The 18,014-nt window shown below is 39.9% G+C and overlaps 2 protein-coding genes across 5 annotated transcripts in view; one reads left to right on the top strand and one right to left on the bottom strand.

Moving 5' to 3' along the window:
* The window catches only part of tdrd9 (tudor domain containing 9), a 28,900-nt gene that overhangs the window by 1,059 nt on the left and 9,827 nt on the right, over nucleotides 1–18,014 (top strand). For 3 of the 4 annotated variants that reach the window (XM_030718726.1, XM_030718727.1, XM_030718728.1), the window contains exons 2-18: nucleotides 8,059–8,135; nucleotides 8,271–8,338; nucleotides 8,849–9,070; nucleotides 10,102–10,224; nucleotides 10,736–10,816; nucleotides 10,903–11,067; nucleotides 11,158–11,261; nucleotides 11,365–11,484; nucleotides 12,447–12,531; nucleotides 12,605–12,662; nucleotides 13,428–13,532; nucleotides 13,612–13,709; nucleotides 13,809–13,940; nucleotides 15,540–15,702; nucleotides 15,853–15,916; nucleotides 17,189–17,252; nucleotides 17,353–17,397. In XM_030718726.1, the coding sequence (XP_030574586.1) occupies nucleotides 8,059–8,135; nucleotides 8,271–8,338; nucleotides 8,849–9,070; nucleotides 10,102–10,224; nucleotides 10,736–10,816; nucleotides 10,903–11,067; nucleotides 11,158–11,261; nucleotides 11,365–11,484; nucleotides 12,447–12,531; nucleotides 12,605–12,662; nucleotides 13,428–13,532; nucleotides 13,612–13,709; nucleotides 13,809–13,940; nucleotides 15,540–15,702; nucleotides 15,853–15,916; nucleotides 17,189–17,252; nucleotides 17,353–17,397 (1,774 nt within the window). The remainder of the gene's footprint in view (nucleotides 1–8,058; nucleotides 8,136–8,270; nucleotides 8,339–8,848; nucleotides 9,071–10,101; nucleotides 10,225–10,735; nucleotides 10,817–10,902; nucleotides 11,068–11,157; nucleotides 11,262–11,364; nucleotides 11,485–12,446; nucleotides 12,532–12,604; nucleotides 12,663–13,427; nucleotides 13,533–13,611; nucleotides 13,710–13,808; nucleotides 13,941–15,539; nucleotides 15,703–15,852; nucleotides 15,917–17,188; nucleotides 17,253–17,352; nucleotides 17,398–18,014) is intronic. The other variant, XM_030718729.1, reaches the window with a different exon arrangement.
* rd3l (RD3 like) lies at nucleotides 239–6,860 on the bottom strand. The gene is made up of 3 exons (XM_030718736.1): nucleotides 6,434–6,860; nucleotides 5,105–5,446; nucleotides 239–2,010 (listed from the first exon to the last, which is right to left on the bottom strand). Exons 2-3 carry the CDS (start codon nucleotides 5,416–5,418, stop codon nucleotides 1,647–1,649), a joined length of 678 nt encoding a protein of 225 aa, XP_030574596.1. The 5' UTR covers nucleotides 5,419–5,446; nucleotides 6,434–6,860; the 3' UTR covers nucleotides 239–1,646.

Raw genomic sequence — 18,014 nt, forward strand, 5'->3', positions numbered from 1 at the left:
AGAACTGGGGCCTGGAAGCCTCTGCCTCCCATTCTTCTTTTAAATACCACAAGTAAGCCAGCAGAGAGTGAAGTGCTCTGTTGGGGTGAAACTATACTATGAGGTCTTTAAGACCTTATATGTGAGAAGAATACAACTACATTTTTGTATGGTTTCCTTTATCACTCATTTCTGAAACATTTTGTAAACCTTTATTTTTTTGATTGCCAGTAATTTTCAAAAAATTTTCAAATTGAGATGAAGTTCACAAACTCCAAAATCAACCAAGCAAATGCAGACTATTCTTGTAAATGGACTACAGAAATCCCCAGGTGCTCCTACCATTCTGTTTGATGCAGGTCATCCAAAAGACCAACCGGTGAAAAATATTGTCTTTGCCACTCATGTTTTCTCTTCCACTTTAATCACTGTAGTATTGCTCGTTATCTTTATGTTTTTTTTTGTTTTTTTTTAAATGTATAAATCTACATTCTTCACACAAGGCAACAACTTCATCATAATCACAGTTTTATTTTGCCAACAGCATAATGTTCAGAGAAATGGAAAACATACTATTGATTACCATTTACATGCTGATCCATGGTAGTTGATTGGTTTTGATGACCTTCTTTCATAACGGGTGAAAGAAGCGTAGTATATCTATGTACTATATATGTACCGTGCAGATACTTCTAGGTCATTTCACTCAGTTAGGAACCTTCTTAAGCAAAGTTCACTAGTTGACCTTAGTCATCCCCTTGGTTTCCCTACTGCAGCCAAGTTCCCGAAGGGTCCCTTAAACATAGTGCAGAGCAGTAGCTGTTGTTTGCTGAGGCATTTAGGTCACACTTAAGGAGTCAAATGTTATAAACAACAAAAAAAAACAAAAACAAATGTCCTGCTCAAATTAGATTTTGTTTTCCCTAATCTCTATAATCTTTTTTAAATATTAAAATGTTTTAATTTTTCAATCTAAGACATTTACATTAAACAATCGCATTTCCAAGGTTTTTTCTGCATATAGAAATGTTTGCTGCCCCAGGAGATTTTGGCCTTTGGAAGAAAAATCACTTTTTTGTTTTTGGTTTTTGGTTTTTTTTGTGAGGTTTAATTTGATCAACCTAAAATATATTTTTGTCTGTCGAAGAGCCAAAATTAACAGGAAAATTGACTGACTTCTGTAAGTACTGTAACATGGACTCTTTGTATCTTTGCATTAACTGTAAGCGAATCAGTCATGGTTTTTCCATGGGTAGGCACCCCAGAAACTGGACATTTTGAGCTAGGAAAAATCCTGCATTTCCATCTCTTGGTGAGCTGTCACAAATGAACAGACACACTTAATTTAGTAATTTTAAAGAATCAAAAGCCAAAAGGCATCTTGTGCTTTTACTAATAAAATCACTCTTTTCTGAAATGCATCCCCTACTGTACAAAGTCTAATTGAGAGTTTATAATGAGGAGTACATAAACAATTCAGTCTCTAACGTAGGGATAAGAACTAGTTATTGCCATTAAACATTTGCCTACATATACCACCTAGCCTAGTGCTGTTTCACATTTTAATAAAGCTATGAAATATCTCTATCTAATACATGTATTGCCATTTTGTCTCCATGCTGTTCATGTGAAAATTGCTTTTCCAGATGTTTAGGGAGTGTGTCCTCTCACAGTGTGGTGCTGTAAGCACCTTTAGGCCTGAGAGGTACTGGATAGTAATATGGAAGGTCCCAGTCCCTGTTGGCTGTGAATGAACCAGAGTGCCGCATGACCCGGTCCACGTATCCAGAGACTGTTGGGATCTCTTCTCTTGGATGGTCTCCACAGTTTGGGACTGTGGGTGTGACAAAGCCCTGCTTCATTTTGTACCGGCTGGTCCAAGCCTCCATGGGTTGGAACTGCACCGGCCGTACCAAGAGGTCGTCCTCTTCGTCGTATCTCTTTTGGCTCAGGAAGTCCTTCAGTATTTGCTTAAAGACAGACGCCAGCTCCCAGGGTCGTATGTTGTTAGTGGCAAGCACCTCACGAAACCTGTGGAAGCATGCAGCATTTTAGTTAAACAATTCTTAAAGAGAAGAGGCTTTTCTTGTTTCTCTGATCTGTGATTCAGTGCATCCTCCGTCTCCTCCGGGTTTGTGACCTGAAAATTAATCACAGTAAGCCATGTAGGAATATGTCTGTTCCTGTAAACGCAGTATCACTGTGGTTTATAAAATAGTCACATCCTCTAATCTGTTTATTTGTGTTTAAGCTGAAGGGGTTGGTGGTGAAGTTTTGCCTCTCCCACCAGAGACAGTAGATGCAAAAACTACTCAGGTTTAGAAAAGGTTTTCCTGGTGAGTTTTCAATGTTTCATTTCAAAGAACCAGAATTTTACTCACATAAACTGAAGCAGGAACTTCTGGGATGATGGTATGTACCATACCAAAGGCAGAAGATACCAACAGCACAAACACAGGAAAGAGGATTGGTTTAGTAACCTGAAGTAATGGATGAGGCGTAAGAGATGCCGATCAGCTCTGGCTGCCTGTTTCAGGAAACCTGTCAATCATTGTGACCACACCACTAACTCAGTTATCCAGGTCGTTCTATTTAAATTCAGCTCACTCAGAGTTGTTAAAAAGGGGAAACTAATCATAGAAGCCAAAACTTGTTTCTGTACTAGGCTGGAAATATGCTTTTTCATGCAACTAATGCCTCTTTTTCACTAGTACCTACTCAGCTCAACTTGACTCGTTTTTTTAGGGTTTTCCATTAGGTGATTACCGTATTTTTCGGACTATAAGTCGCTCTGGAGTATGTTGCACTAGCCAAAAAATGCATAATAAAGAAGAAAAAAACATATATAAGTCGCACTGGACTATAAGTCGCATGGGGGATTTGATAGAATCTGAGACCCAGAGCAGACATTCCATCTTGAAAGGCAATTTAAAATAATAACGGATTTAAGAACAGGGCGAACACGGTTACGCCTACGTTATGCTAATGTAACACATTCAGCTACATGACGCACAACGAACTGAGTACGTGTCTGGTATGTTAACGTAACATTAACAGTTATTCAGATAACCATAGTGTAAAGAACATGCTTCATCCTCGGTGTCGCTTCTAAACAACTCCGCACACACCATACGTAGACGAAGCGCCGCTTCCTCTTCTGTGTCGCTTTCGTCAGACTCGTCGTCAGTTGCAGTTCCAATTACTCCGGCCTTTCTGAATCCCGACAGGATGGTTTCGGTTGTCACTGAAGCCCATGCTTTGTTGATCCATCCAATGACTTACAGGAAAGTTGAGTGGCGCATTCTCCCAGTTGCCGTGAAGCTGTGCTCTCCGTCCATCATCCACTGCTCCTGCAGGTTACGCAAGACTGCCTTAAAGCTCCCGTTCACGGAGATGTCAAGTGGCTGGAGTATTTTGGTTAATGTGTTAATAATTTCACATATAAGTCGCTCCGGAGTATAGGTCACACCCCCGGCCAAACTATGAAAAAAAATGCGACTTATAGTCCGGAAAATACGGTAGTACCTGGTACCAGGTACTTTTTAAAAACTTTTAGTTAGTAGTTTTATTTTAATTTAACAACAATACTGTAAAATGAAAGATTGTCCAGAAATATAAATAACATACAGAGAGAGGAAAAAAAAAAGAAAAAACGGGGGGGCACTGACTAGTTTTGTCATACCAAATTACTCAGTAATTGTTCTTTGTGCTTCCTTTAGTTTGTAAGCAAGCCACTTTGTCCAGCATTTGTTGTACAAATGTCCTTTTACCCCTAGGGTATGAGTCAGCTTTTCCATATCGTGAATCTCCTCCACAATTTCTTACCACTGCTCTATCCGAGGTGGTTCAGTTTTTTGCCAAGACTTTGTGATGGCCTTTTTACCGGGTACGTTTTTAGTACCTACTTAACCGGGGTTTCAAACAAGCTGGGTCGAGCCGAAAATGTGATGTCAGCAGAATGCATGCCACTGATTGGCCAGGGAGTGACGTCCCTAGATGAGTCATGAGAGCGACTCCTTCACAAGAATGAAACCAACACAGATGTCTTTGTGCTTGGTGGCTGACGACAGAATGCAGAGGGAGCTAGACGGAGGGACTGTTTGTGTCGCATATAAATGATGTCACGGGACTTTCAGGCTGCCTTGCTGAGGCGGTACTCAATTGTAATGGAAAATGACAGAAAATGAGTAGAGTCAAGTCGCGCCAACTAGGTACTAGTGGAAAAGAAGTACAAGTTGGACATTTTAACACAGGAGTCTGTAGGGATTGACTCCCATTTGGAGCCAGCCTCAAGTGACGCCTAGAGGAACTGCAGTTTTTGCCACTTGCATTTTTTTTACCTTGAGCCAAGCTAAAGGAACAGCAGCAACAAATGCAGTTGCGAGTATCCCACTGACCAGTTGTTCCACATATTTTTGATACTGACCCCTGGTGACAGTACATAGCTAAAACATGTAGATGATAGTCTACAGACGTCTGTGCAGGACCAGTGTACACCCATGCTGGTCCCCTAAGATGCAAGGAGAGAAGTGGAGTATGTACAAATTGAGAAAATATAGGAGGAAGGATTTCCATCAACATGGTGTCAGCTTGCTAAGGTGATATTTCTGTTTTCACCTAAAATGTAAGACTTTTATCTGTTGTCTCAGAGTTTAAAAAAATGACATATCTGGGACAGCAGCACAGATTTTTGTAAATGATAAAAGCATAATAACACATCTTATTAAATATATTTTTCTTTGGTATGATGGTTATGTAAGCACACAGTAGTGACCTAGTAGTGAGTTTTATGGGAAATATGTAAGTAGGTCACAGTGCTCAGCCATGCCTAACAACTGTTCCTTCTTTTTTCCATGCTGGTTAACAGATGAGTGGCAACCCCAGCAGCCTGGCTTCACTCACCCTTACAGGGCGTCTTTCACCTTCACATGTTAACACCCTATATTGCCTGTGTCTGTGACAGTAACACATAATGGCTTTCTTGGCAGCTCGCCCTAGCTCCCTTTTCCCCTTTGGGTCTTCTCTGCTTTGCCTGCTGTCAGGCTTTGTTGATGCAGTAGCAGCTACCCTCTGTTGACAGCTTACTAATGTGAAGACAGAGGAAGGCATGGGCACTATTAAACACCTGGAAAGGACGGTGGCTGCTTGGATAGGTGGGATCTGGGCACACAGGAACTCCAGCTGTTGTAGTTCTGATGAAGGGATGAGGGTCCGTAACCGAGGGTACTTCTGAAACCAGTGGAGACCCAAAGCGCTGTGGGCCAGCCTGTGCTCACGCTCCAGTTCTCTCGCCAGCCGCTCGCGCTCTTCCACATGCCACAGGAGCTCTGTGATCAGCGTGCGGCTCGGTAACCCCCCCGAGATTTTGAGAGATGGTGTTTCATCTTGAGCCTGCACTTTTGTCTCATGTGACCATTTCATCCAGCTGAACAGAGGCATGGCACTCACAGCACGCTGTCCTTAAAAACTGAAGACATAAGGATTGTTATTCTTGAGCATCAAGTCATAACTTCACAGCAGGACTATATTAATGCTTCTGAATTACTGGAATAGCTGTTGCTTCAAACCGATTTCTCTTGCAGTTGAATCTACAAGTGACAGGACAATATAATAATGTCAAGAACTGCACAAGTCAGCAAGAAAAAGAGGAGGAAAAAAATTATTCGAGACAGAAATAAAAGCTCTTCACTGTAAAGCTTTATATAAAAAAATTTGTTTTCCTTCGTTATTAAAAAATTTTGGTGGCTCCCAAAGAGATGTGGTCTTTCCTCAAAGGAAATATATATAAAACTATTATTAAAATATTTTTAAACTTTTGTTTTTGTCTTAAATCTGTTCTAACATAAAAGGGATTTATTGGTAATGAAATGGCCAAAAATACCAGGAAAATGGATAGACTTAATTTAAGTAAGATGATAACAGAGTCTTTGCTTTATCTGCGGCCCAGTTGTCACCTCCAAAATGTGCATTCTGAGCCAAATTAACCAAAACAGGAGAAATTCTTCATGTTAATTTGAGGGGGAAAAAATCTTGTGCTCCTATTGAAATACAGTAGTAATAAATAAAATCTGGGTTGTGATTTATCTATAATACTGTATACTTTTTTAATAATTCAGAATTTTAGCTTGACGCTGAAAGATGATCACCCCATAGCTATTCTGACCTTTGATCTCTGCCTGATGGGTGCTTTGATTGCAGTCATATCAAACTTGGTGTCCCAGGTGTGTTTATTTGGCCCTTTTATTCAAGCTGATTGATCAGCTGAGTTTCCACCTGGGACTCAGATGGATTACACTGCCTGTAGGGTCAGAGGTCAGCCATACAGAAAACCTTACGTGTAGCTTCGCTTATTGTAAGGTTGCAAAACAGTATTTCAGATTTGCTTCCTTCTCCTAAAAAATGTAGTTGTCACACTGATATCTGGATGAATAAGAAAGGAAAGAGATGTACTTACTGGTGAAACGGCACCGCTAACTCTTGTATGAGCTTTTTAGAAATTGGGCAAAGAAGAGCTTTTCACAGAGTACAGCCTGCAGCTTCTTGTCTCCATGGATCTGTCTGTGCAAACTTAACTCCTTCACTCGTTGTTGACTACGTCCGGCAGCATTCCTACCCTTGCTTTGTTGTTCCAAGTGTTTTCCTTTTTGTCTTGTAGTTGTTGTCTTGTCCTCCCACTGCGCCTGTCATGCAGACTTTTTCCAGGAGAGTTAGTCACACACACACTGCTAACTGACTAAGAGCTGTCACTTCTCTTCTCCTTTCACCCCACTCTCCTCTGTGCAGTGTGCAGCTTTTGTTGTAGGGTCAGCTGCTTTGTAGCTTGCACGAAACGTGTGCATTGGAGAGAAAGAGAGAGGACGAGAGTGCATGTGTGCGCACAAGTCGTGGGTGTGCATTTGAGCTCCTAGTACTGTCAGGGTTTTTGTCTGCTGTTGTGATAAAATCCTCCCCTCACTAAGAGTGCAAGAGGCACACATACACACACACACACACAACTGGGAATGCTCCTCAGGCTGTAGCTCTGTGGGCCTGGTCAAGCTGACAGAGGGGAAAGTTGAGAGGAGGCAGAAACTCAAAGTTAGGAGTTGCATTAAGCAGTAAAAAGGGCAGAGAAGCTGGTATTCTTACTCACTATGGGCAAACATTTTGAAGTTACCTTCAGTAATAACCTCATTTAAGTATTTGTGGGGTTTATTTTAATGTAAGTGATTATCAGAAATTCTGTTAGATTTTTTTTAATCTCCAAGTATTTGGTGTGTCTGGTACATAAAAATCCAGAATTATCCAAGGAAGACACAATTACAGTAAAAATAAGCAAACATAATCAAAGATTAATCTTTTTTTAGAAGATAATAACATTGCTTTTGGGGAAAAAAAGTTCAGGCCAAATGTGAAACTTTTTACCAGAAGATGTATATTGAAAGACAAACAATATTTCAAAAGGGTTGGGAGTCCTTTTTTGAAGTCTCAGACTCACTAAATAACTGATTCATGTGAACCATACATGGTTTGGTCTATTATACTGTTAGAATGGACAGATTTATTTATTGCTATATTTGAAATTTTTTTAAAGAAAAAAAATTACTGTGTATGAGGAAGAGGAGCATTTTCCAGCCCTTTTTGTTTTTTGTGTTTAAGATGATGTTGCAGAAAAAATGCTAGTATTATCTTCAGCTTCACAGTTCCTCTAATGATCTAAAATAAATTGACATTGAAAGGGAACTGATCTGAAGACAAATGTTTGTTTGTTTTTTGTCTTTCCTCTGCAGTGGCCACAAAAAAAAAATTGAAAGATAATTTTTTCCTTGGTTCTCAGGAGGAAACAATTGCAGTTATTTCTCATGGCATTTATAGAGTCTTTGGTATTTGCATTGTGAGGGAAACTGGGATATAATTGCTGAAACTGAAGAGAGTGGATAGTGGATTTTGTCAACTGTTTTCTATTTGTACTGCCCCAAAAAAACAGAGATTAGCTTAAACTTAAGTCGTTTTGTCCATAACAGCTAACTTTAGCCTATATAAGTTTTGGTGTTACTGCGTTAAATTTGTTTGCAAGCCTCAAATGTGATTTTCTTACAGTCCAGCAGACATTCTTGAGCACGGCAGCCCGCAAAATTCAAACTCTGAGAGGCTGCAAAAACCAGAACCTGTAGCTCGTGAGTACTGAATTTTGTCACAGCCTTTCTGATTCTACATCTTATGTTTTTTCATATACAGAAACCTTATTTCTTACTTAATTGGTTTAAAATTTTATTTTGCCTTTCCATTCTGCATCCTTCTCCATTCCCTAGGTTATGCTACTCCTCCACTCTTAAGCTATGAGTACCCAAATTTGCCCATAGCCAAAAACAGACAGGAGGTAAGATGCTGACTTTGCTCTATGGTCCTGTAGTGCACTTTCATTATCCTGAAGTTCTGTTTGTCATTTTTACAGAAATTGTTATCGTGTCCTCGGGATACTTGAGCACTTAAGCTTTTACTGTTTGCTCAAGATGAACATAAAGTTATTTGATGCTTTTGGACAATAGCTAACTTTAAATTTACCAGTCTAATATTTTCTGTTGACTAATACAGAATAGAGTGTTTGTGTGTATTTTAGGAGCTAATGGTACCATTTAAGCTGGACTTTCTTAATGCAGATTATAAAGTCTGAAATTCAGGCCATAAATCAGCTTACCATGTCCATCTGCCCAACAATTTCATAACTTTTTTTAATTTCATTTTTATTCAGTGATATGGGTCAGTAGCCAAATGCTCTTATTTTATTTATTTTTTTCAATCAAACTGTCTTTCTTTGTAACTGTGCATGTGTCGGTTTGTGCTTGTGTTCTATATATGTGTGTGTGTGTCTGTTTGCGGCTGTTTCCAGCTGATTTCCCTCATAGAAAACAACTCTGTAGTGATCATTCGAGGAGCCACAGGCAGTGGCAAGACCACCCAGCTGCCACAGTACATTCTGGACTATTACAATAAGAAAAATGCCTCATGCAACATTGTGGTCACCCAACCACGTAAAATTGGAGCCACCAGTATTGCCCGATGGGTTGCCAAACAGCGCAAGTGCACCCTGGGTAGTCTGGTGGGATATCAGGTTGGTGCAATATTAATATAGAATGTGATTTTCATAAACTGTGCAGAACAGAAGCACACGTGTCTTCTATTGGCTTTGTGCAGCGGACATGTAGGAGTAGTAGCAAAGTACTAATGCATCTACTTGTAGTCATTCAGGCTCTAGACAAAGTATTCATTATTATGTCTCTCACAACTTAAGAGTGTTTGTATGCGTATGTTAACAAGCTCTTGTATGCTTTGTTGCTAGAATGTCTGGCTGTGTTGTGCAGAGCTTTGAAACAGCGTGTCTAATAATAACTGTTGTCTCCTCCGCTTGATGCAGACCTCTGGAGTTAAGGATGATGTCACTGACAGTGGGAGCAATGATAAATAGTCAGTGTTAGTAGGAGAAATAATTCTTAGCTTATGCAACACAAACTGAATATTATGGTCTGATTTCTATTACACCATGTAAAGTAGGAGAGTTATGTCTCTGCACAGCCTCCATTTGACTTTGTTTGAACTGAAAGGCATGCAATGAATAAAAAATGAATTTGGGTGCAAGTTGGCAAACCAAAAAGTGTAACATGGATATTTGATCGATTTTATCGAAGTTCACTGACGTTTTCTCCACTCAGACCAAAAATAGTTATGTTGACATTGCAGACATTAGTTTTTAAAACCCTGGAAAAGTTTAAGCCTGAAGCTACAGCAGAGGAAGTGTACTTCCTCTGTGGCCTCTCCTGTTCCTTCCTAAGGCAGTAGAATATAACATTATTGATGGAAAACAGTATTTCTGTGTGTTTTTTTGGAGCTCAATAAATCTGAGTAGTACTGTAATGCAGCAAAACTGTACAAAAACCTTAAATTCTAAAGAAGTGTAAGTTGGTATTTACAGGTGACAGGATTTTCCTTTTCAAGGAAAAAAAAAGGCAGAAGACAACAGCAAATGGATGTCTTCTAGAGATAGATTTTAGACCCTGTCGTGCAGGTGCCTTTATAGACTCCTCAATGAACAGTTGTACATTTAATTGACAAGTTTGTATATATGTCTGTATATATTTTTTTCAGGTTGGCCTAGAGAAGATGGCAACTGAGCATACCCGACTAATCTACATGACTACAGGAGTGCTGCTGCAAAAACTGGTTCAGGCCAAGTCCCTCACAGAATACTCCCACATTTTTGTAGATGAGGTACATAAACCACATGTATCATTTTTCTCTGTTAGCTTGTGCCTAAAAATTTAAATTGTGAGTCTTCATTTGGCCAAAACGTTCTTTTTTTTTTTTTTTTTTTTTGTAGCAAGTTCAAATATTAAATGTAAATACAGACAGGTGAAATAGCTGAGGAAACACCTTACCCCATGACCCCTGCAGTGGATTGATTTGGGTCACTTGTGTCATTAAAAAGAAAAGTGACTGCAAATCAATACAAAGTTCAGAGTTGTAGAATAAATGCTGCTGTGCAACAAAGCTCTTTTAATGCCCATTATTTTTTCTTTTATTTGTCAACTATTTGGACTACTGTAATCCAAATCCATAATGTTTTTATTTTGTTGTGCATTGTTTTTGCTCTGCTTTAATCTAGATTTATGCCATAACAGGCACTGTTATAAACTTAAGCTTAATTTAGACCTATCTCATTTAATCAGTGACTCTTGATCATTCCAAATTTAACCTTTTAACAACTCTGCCTTTGTCCAAGGTTCACGAGCGCACAGCAGAGATGGACTTCCTCCTGCTGGTTTTGAGAAAACTCCTCTGTTCCAACTCTCGCTATGTCAAGGTAACTGTTAGATCAGACTAAAAATTTCTTTTGTCTTCCTCATGCTCAGTCACTTGTACTCTCACTCACAAGAGCCTGTCTTTTAGATAATCCTCATGTCAGCCACCATTAACTGTAAACAGTTTGCTGACTACTTTGCCACTCCTGTTCATGGCAAAATGAACTCAGCTTATGTGTTTGAAGTGGAGGGGGCTTCCTATGCCATTGAGGACTTTTACCTGGATGACCTCCGCGGTCTGTTTCCATACAAGGTACAAATTTGAGTGAGTAAATGGTTGCTGATGGTACTGTTCTATGTATTGAAGCCATATCCTTTTATATCTGAATTTTGTCTGCTTCAGACTGAATCACCTCATCCAGATGTCCCTTACATCTCAGCAGAGATGTACAGTCTTGCCATCAGTCTCATCCAGAGCTTAGACGAAATGGAAGGCAAAGATTCCAGGTGAGGCCATATAATTGAAACACAACTGCTTAAAAATGCAAATAAGCATGTTATTTTTGTTTGTTCACTAAACATGAGTATACATGTATTTCTGTGTGAGCAGCAAGGCTGAGAAAGAGGGGGGCATGACTTTGTCAGAAAGAGGAAGTGTTTTGGTTTTCCTCCCTGGCATATACGAGATAAGCTACATGCAGGAGGCCTTGAGCAAGCTGGTTCACAAAAGGTGAGCAATTGCATCAGAGGTGTGTCAGTCCAGGATATTTGTGCACCAGCGATGTGGGCCACGCCACACACATTTGTGTGCTTTTACATGCTGGATGCTGCACAATCATCTCTGGCTTAGCCAGTGCTTCCTGTCCAGCCTGAAAGTGTGAAACACCTCACTGTGAAAGAACCAGGGAACCTTGTTTCGTGGTTGTCTGTTGCTGGTGTTGTGCCATAAAGCGATTTTCGGTATTTGCCAAAAATTGATTGCCTGTATTTAAATAGCTGTAAATGACTTGTTGACCTATAATCTGAGAAACATATGCCAAACATATCTCTCATGAATGATATCAAGTCATTTTGAGCGAGAAACAGCATTTCTATCACAAGGTAGAAGCTGCAATCAGTTTTTGGCAAAGTGACTTTTATATATTCGTTTTTTTAATCAAGGTGAAACCTGTCATTGACATTAAAAATGTCTTAACAAGGAAGCTGCAGAAATCACAACAAATATCACAGTTCTATAAAAATCTTTTAAGTGGCCAAAAAGCACTGGAAACAAGTTATTTCTTCATTTTATATATAATCCCTTCATAAATCACGCTGACTGCTCTCTATTTACCATTATAAGCAGACATTACACACAAAAGCACACAGAAACATCGGAATCACTTTATGGCAGACGATCACTTTTTGGCATAAGACCAGCAGCTGTTGAATGTAACTTGTAATCTAACTTTGTTACTTCTAAAATTAAGTAATCAGTAAAGTAACTGTTACTTTTTAAAGGAGTAATCAGTAATCTGATTACTTTTTCAAGGTAACTATGCCATCACTGATGGTAGGCAGTATCTAACCTCTTTATGAATGCACCTAACCAGTATCTAAACAGCAGATATAATCCATAGATATAATCCACTAAAGGTAAAATGTAGTACTTTTGACATTTAAGTTAACACTGAACATGCTGCTGTTTTTCAGATTGCAGGTTTATCCTCTTCACTCCACAGTGACTCTGGAGGAGCAGAATGGGGTGTTCCTGTTTCCTGTTCCCGGATACAGGAAGGTAAAAGCTGTTGATACTATTTTCACATGAGCTGTCAGTACCTGCTATACTATCTATTTCCTAACCCTCACAGGTGATCCTTTCCACCAACATCGCAGAGAGTTCAGTGACTGTTCCAGATGTCAAATATGGTAGGGTCTTTTTTTCTCAGTTTTCAATTTTATTTGACTTCTGAAATTTTCCATCTGTACATTGCAAGAGAAACTCAGAATCAAGATATACAAATATCAATAATGTGTAAGAAAAAGAAAGGTAGTTAAGTAAGTCACAACAAAACAGAGAAAATCAGAGCAAGATAGTAGAAATCATCCCCAAGGACCACTCCCACCTGCATGCACTACAAGATGAAGGATATATCAAATTTAACAATGTCAAGCAGGGAGAAGAATACAGTTAGTAAGATAAACAACAAAGAATAAACACAGAAAAACATAGATTTTAGTTGAGGATTTACATTTGTGTATGAGATGTTTTTCTTTTGAGATCAGACACGTTTCTGTCTTATACCATATAAGGAAATTTCTTTAAGCCACACAGGGATACAGGAAAGTGGACACTTTTCCGTAAAAGGGCAATACATTTGTTGTCAGCAGTCATGATAATAAGGTCACCTTCCTCTGTCTTGCACCTAGGGCAAAGATCTGAGTTGATTCATTTATCCTGTGGTGTCTTTCTGCTGTAAAATAGATTATGTAAATAATGAACTTGCATGAGGAGGTTGCTGGTCCCTGTACATTGTGATTTCCACTCACTAATTTCAAAAGAACAGCCCAGGTCTCGCTCCCATCTAGTTATAATAATAAGTGGTTTGTTCTGTGAGATTCAGTTTACCCATTTTTTAATTAATTTTTTTAAGTTAATTGGTATTATTATTATTATTATTTTTTTATTGACAGTTATTGACTTCTGCCTGGCCCGTCACATGGTCTGTGATCAGGATACCAATTACCAGTCTCTACATCTCACCTGGGCATCCAAAACCAGTTGCGACCAACGCAGAGGTACGACCACTGCAGACCTTTTATTTGCAAAGACTTATTATCACTTGTACGTTAACTCTCAATATGTGGTGCATGCTAGGCAGGGCAGGTCGAGTGTCCAAGGGCTACTGTTACCGGCTTGTCACCAAAGCGTTTTGGAAGAACAAAATCCCAGACTATGTGATACCTGAGATGCTGGTAAGACACGGTGCCACTGACCAGATATCTCTGTTTTTAATGCAGTTTAGACCCTACTTCTGAAAATCAATCCATGCTGTACTGTTTTCCTTCCCTCAGCTTGCTCCCCTGTCTACCGTCTTGTTGAAGGTGAAGCTGCTGGACATGGGAGATCCCCGCTCCCTCCTCTCCACAGCCCTCACACCTCCCAACCTTTCTGACATAGTTAGGACTGTGCTCCAACTCAAACAGGTAGAGAGTGCAGCTTGATGATTCTCTTCTGCGAGAGGCATTATTGTGTAGTCGAGTGCAAACAAATGTGTAGCTATAATGATGATTGTTATGTATTTGGGCGGGCAGCTGACCCCCAGTTCTGTCTCAGAGGATTAGACCTTGAGTTCCCTGACAGGAGCTTTGCGTCAGCCAGTATTAGCATTGTTCAGTTTATTGGGTGAGAGCAGAATAGGGCAGTGTTGAATTTGAATGTTTTTGTGTGTTCGGCTAAGGGAATGAAGATATGTATGCTGAGGCATGTTTTTATCTTACTGGTATAATAACATTTATTAACTATTTAATAACATACATATTACCTTTCAGTAAATATATATACAGTGGGGGAAATAATTATTTGATCCCCTCCTGAATTTATACGTTTGCTCACTTAAGAAGAAGTGAACAGTCTCTAACTTTTATGATAGTTAAATTTTGGGTAGACAGAATTTCAACCAAAAATCCAGAAAAAAACACATAAAAGCTATAAATTATTTTCAAGTCACTGAATAAGAATTTGATCCCCTACAACTGAGCCAGAATTCTGGCTCCCACAGATTACAATCACTCAGTCAATCAATTTATAGATTCTCCTGATCTCATCTTGTTTAAAGCACACCTGTCCACAGAATCAATTTCTTCTAATGCAAATTCTCCATCACTGTGGGTAAGACCAGAGAGCTGTCAAAGGATGTCAGGGATGAGATCATAGACCTGCACAAGGCTGGAATGGGCAGTAAGACTGTTAATGAGATGCTTGATGAGAAGGTGACAACTGTTAGTGTGATTGTTTGGAAATCAAATATCAAATATAAAGTGACCATCATTCACCCTTGGTCTGGAGCTCCATGCAGAATCTTGCGTCATGGGGTGAACAAAATCATGAGAAAGGTGGTGGATCAGCCCAAAACTACACAGGAGGAGCTTGTTAATGATCTGAAGGCAGTTGGGACCACAGTCACCAATAACACCATTGTTTTTGGTGACTGTGGGGAGAAAGTGCAGTGGTCAGAGGAAACCAAACTTGAGCTCTTTGGAGCTTATCCCAACTGTCATAGGATGAGAGGCAGGGTACACTCTGTACAGGTCCCCAGCCTGTTGCTGGGCTAACGCAGAGAGACAGACAACCATTCACACTTACGTGCAGTTTAGAATCACCAGTTCACCTAACCCAAGTAACTGCATGTCTTTGGACTCTGGGAAACAAAAGTACCTGGAGAAAACCCACGCAATACGGGGAGAACATGCAAACTTCACACGGAAAGGCCTGGACCAAGGTGGATTCAAACTCAGACCTTCTAGCTGTGAGGCAACAGTGTTAACCACCACACCACCATGCTGCCCCGCTGTATAGTTATGTATTTTTTTTACCTTTTGGTAAGTGGACTTCATAGCTTTTTTTACTCTGAAATCACTTTTTTAATACAAGCCACGTTCATCTTATTTCACACACAGTGGTAAATGCCGTGGTTTTGAGGAGTGGTGCTATGAAAGGCAGGCAATCCCTTTTCAGTGTTACGAGTTATCATTTTAGAAGTTCATTAGTAGTGTGTACAGAGTCTGCTCTTTGTCACTCTGCAGATGGGTGCGCTGTCTGTGAAAAGTGATGGCAGAGGTCAAAATGATGATGGCGAGATGACGTTCCTGGGCCGAGTGCTGGCCCACTTGCCTGTAGACCTGAACCTGGGGAAGATGATTGTTCTGGGCCACGTTTTTGGCTGTCTGGATGAATGTCTCATCATCGGTTAGTCTGTCACTATGCTACTGGAAAGTGTCCTTTGTGTATGCATGTGTTGTAGAAACAGAGAATGGTTAGCAGTCTGAAATGCTGCGTTTCTGTATGTAACATGTTTTTCCCAGTACTTATTGGCGCAACATCCTCTCTCATCCTTAGCTGCGTCTCACTCTCTGAAGAGCTTCTTTGCAATACCATCTATGCAGCAGATTGCTGGCCACAGGTGAGTCACATCCTGAGGGCAGTTGCACTCGACTCAGGGTGTCAGAATAAATTTTGTATACCAACAGTGACACTATGAAGGAAGGTACACTATATTGCCAAAAGGATTCACTCAGCCATCCAAATCATTGAATTCAGGTGTTCCAGGCACTTTCATGGCTACAGGTGTCTAAAACCAAGCACCTAGGCATGCAGACTGCTTCTACAAATGTTTGTGAAAGAATGGGTTGCTCTCAGGAGCTCAGTGAATTCCAGTGTGAATACTGTGATAGAATGGGACGGGACAGGACAGGAGAACGGTACTTGTCCGACTGCATTGTGCCAAATATAAAGTTTAGTGGAAGGGGGCCTACGGTGTGGGGTTGTTTTTCGAGAGTTGGGCTCGGCCGTTTAGCTCCAGTCAAAGGAATTCTTAATGCTTCAGCATACCAAGACATTTTGGACAATTTCATGCTCCCAACTTTGTGGGAACAGTTTGGGGATGGCCCCTTCCTGTTCCAACATGACTGTGCACCAGTGAACAAAGCAAGGTCCATAAAGACATGGATGAGTGAGTTTGGAGTGGAAGAACTTGACTGCCCTGCACAGAGTCCTGACCTCAACCTGATAGAACACCTTTGGGATGAATTAGAGCAAAGACTGCGAGCCAGGCCTTTTTGTCCAACATCAGTGTCTTCACAAATGTGCTTCTGGAAGAATGGCCAAAAATTCCCATAAACACGCTCCTAAACCTTGCAGAAAGCCTTCCCAGAAGAGTTGAAGCTGTTCTAGCTGCAAAGACTGGGCAGACATCATATTAAACCCTATGGCTTAAGAATGGGATGTCACTCAAGTTCATATGCATGTGAAGGCAGATGAGCGAATACTTTTGGCAATATAGTGCAACTTGATTTAGTCCAGAGCTATTGACACACTTTTACATATTTAGTCCAGCCTAATGGCTAATTCAGTGGGGAAAAATGCTAACAGTCCAGCAAACATGAAATACTGAAAAACACATGTCATATCATACCAGTGTCATATAATAAAACTGTCCACCTGTGGTATATGGCAGGTGAACAGTGGTAGAGGATGTGATATTAGAAGCTTGTACAGGTCAGGTCTTGGTTTTATAAGTATGTTTTGTTTTGTGTTTTTTTTCTTTTCATCAGATCATGAATAGTTTTTCTGTCATTATATGTACCTCTATGGCTTGCATGTACATTGTGTATTGTGTTTTTTTTTTTTTTTTTTTTTTTTTCCTTCCTACGCTGATTATCACATGTAACTACAGGAGCAAGGTGGCTTTTGCCCATGGCACACCAAGTGATTCCATAGCTTTTGTGAATGCCTTCAAGGTAAAGAATTTGGTACAAATCAGCAGCAGGTTTTGATGTGCAGTGGATTTACATGCACAATTTTTGTATTTAAAACTATTCTCTTGTTTCTTTATGTTAGGCATGGCATTCGTCCAAAAAGAAAGGAGAGCTGAGGTATCCAAAGGTATAATATAAACTACTCTAAACTATTGTACTCTGTCCTTCAGAGATGTGTGCCACCCCACCTGGTTTATATCTTTGTGCAGCAGGATAATGACACACCTGAAAGCTTTGTAAAAACTAGTTACAAATAAAAGAAGACCAAGAAGTGCTGACTGACGATGACTTAAGGAGTGCTGACAGACCTGCTGGACAAAACTAATGGGGACAATTTTTGACATCAGAAGAACCCCTTTCGAGCATGGTCAGAGTGCATGCTGTTATTAGAGCAAATATTACCAGATACCAAGAGATTCTGAAACTCGTATTTGTTTCACTCAAACAGTTAAGGGGGTGTTATTAGAGCTAATAATATTATGACATTTGAAACAAATATAATGTAGAACTATCTTCACTCGTTTGGATTTTGGAACAAGTCATTCCCCAAGTATCTGTGCATTTTTAAGAGTACCAGTACTATTTTTTTCTCCCAGTTCTCATCCTGTGTCATGACACTCTAAGTGCTTCTGGTTGAAAATCTCCAAACTTCTCAGAAAATTGCTGGTGCTTTTGCTGTTCTTCCTTTTAAGGCAACCAATCACATTAAATGGGTAACCAAAAAAATGGAGGAGAATCTTGTTC

This window comes from Archocentrus centrarchus, chromosome 22 (assembly GCF_007364275.1).
Source record: "Archocentrus centrarchus isolate MPI-CPG fArcCen1 chromosome 22, fArcCen1, whole genome shotgun sequence".
Lineage (NCBI taxonomy): Eukaryota > Metazoa > Chordata > Actinopteri > Cichliformes > Cichlidae > Archocentrus > Archocentrus centrarchus.

Excerpts from the sequence above, each read along its gene's own strand:
- rd3l (XM_030718736.1), bottom strand. The coding sequence starts at position 5,418 with ATGCCTCTGTTCAGCTGGATGAAATGGTCACATGAGACAAAAGTGCAG. Across the intron at positions 2,011-5,104 it reads GCAGCCACCGTCCTTTCCAG|GTTTCGTGAGGTGCTTGCCA; the intron begins GTGTTTAATAGT and ends ATGCTTCCACAG.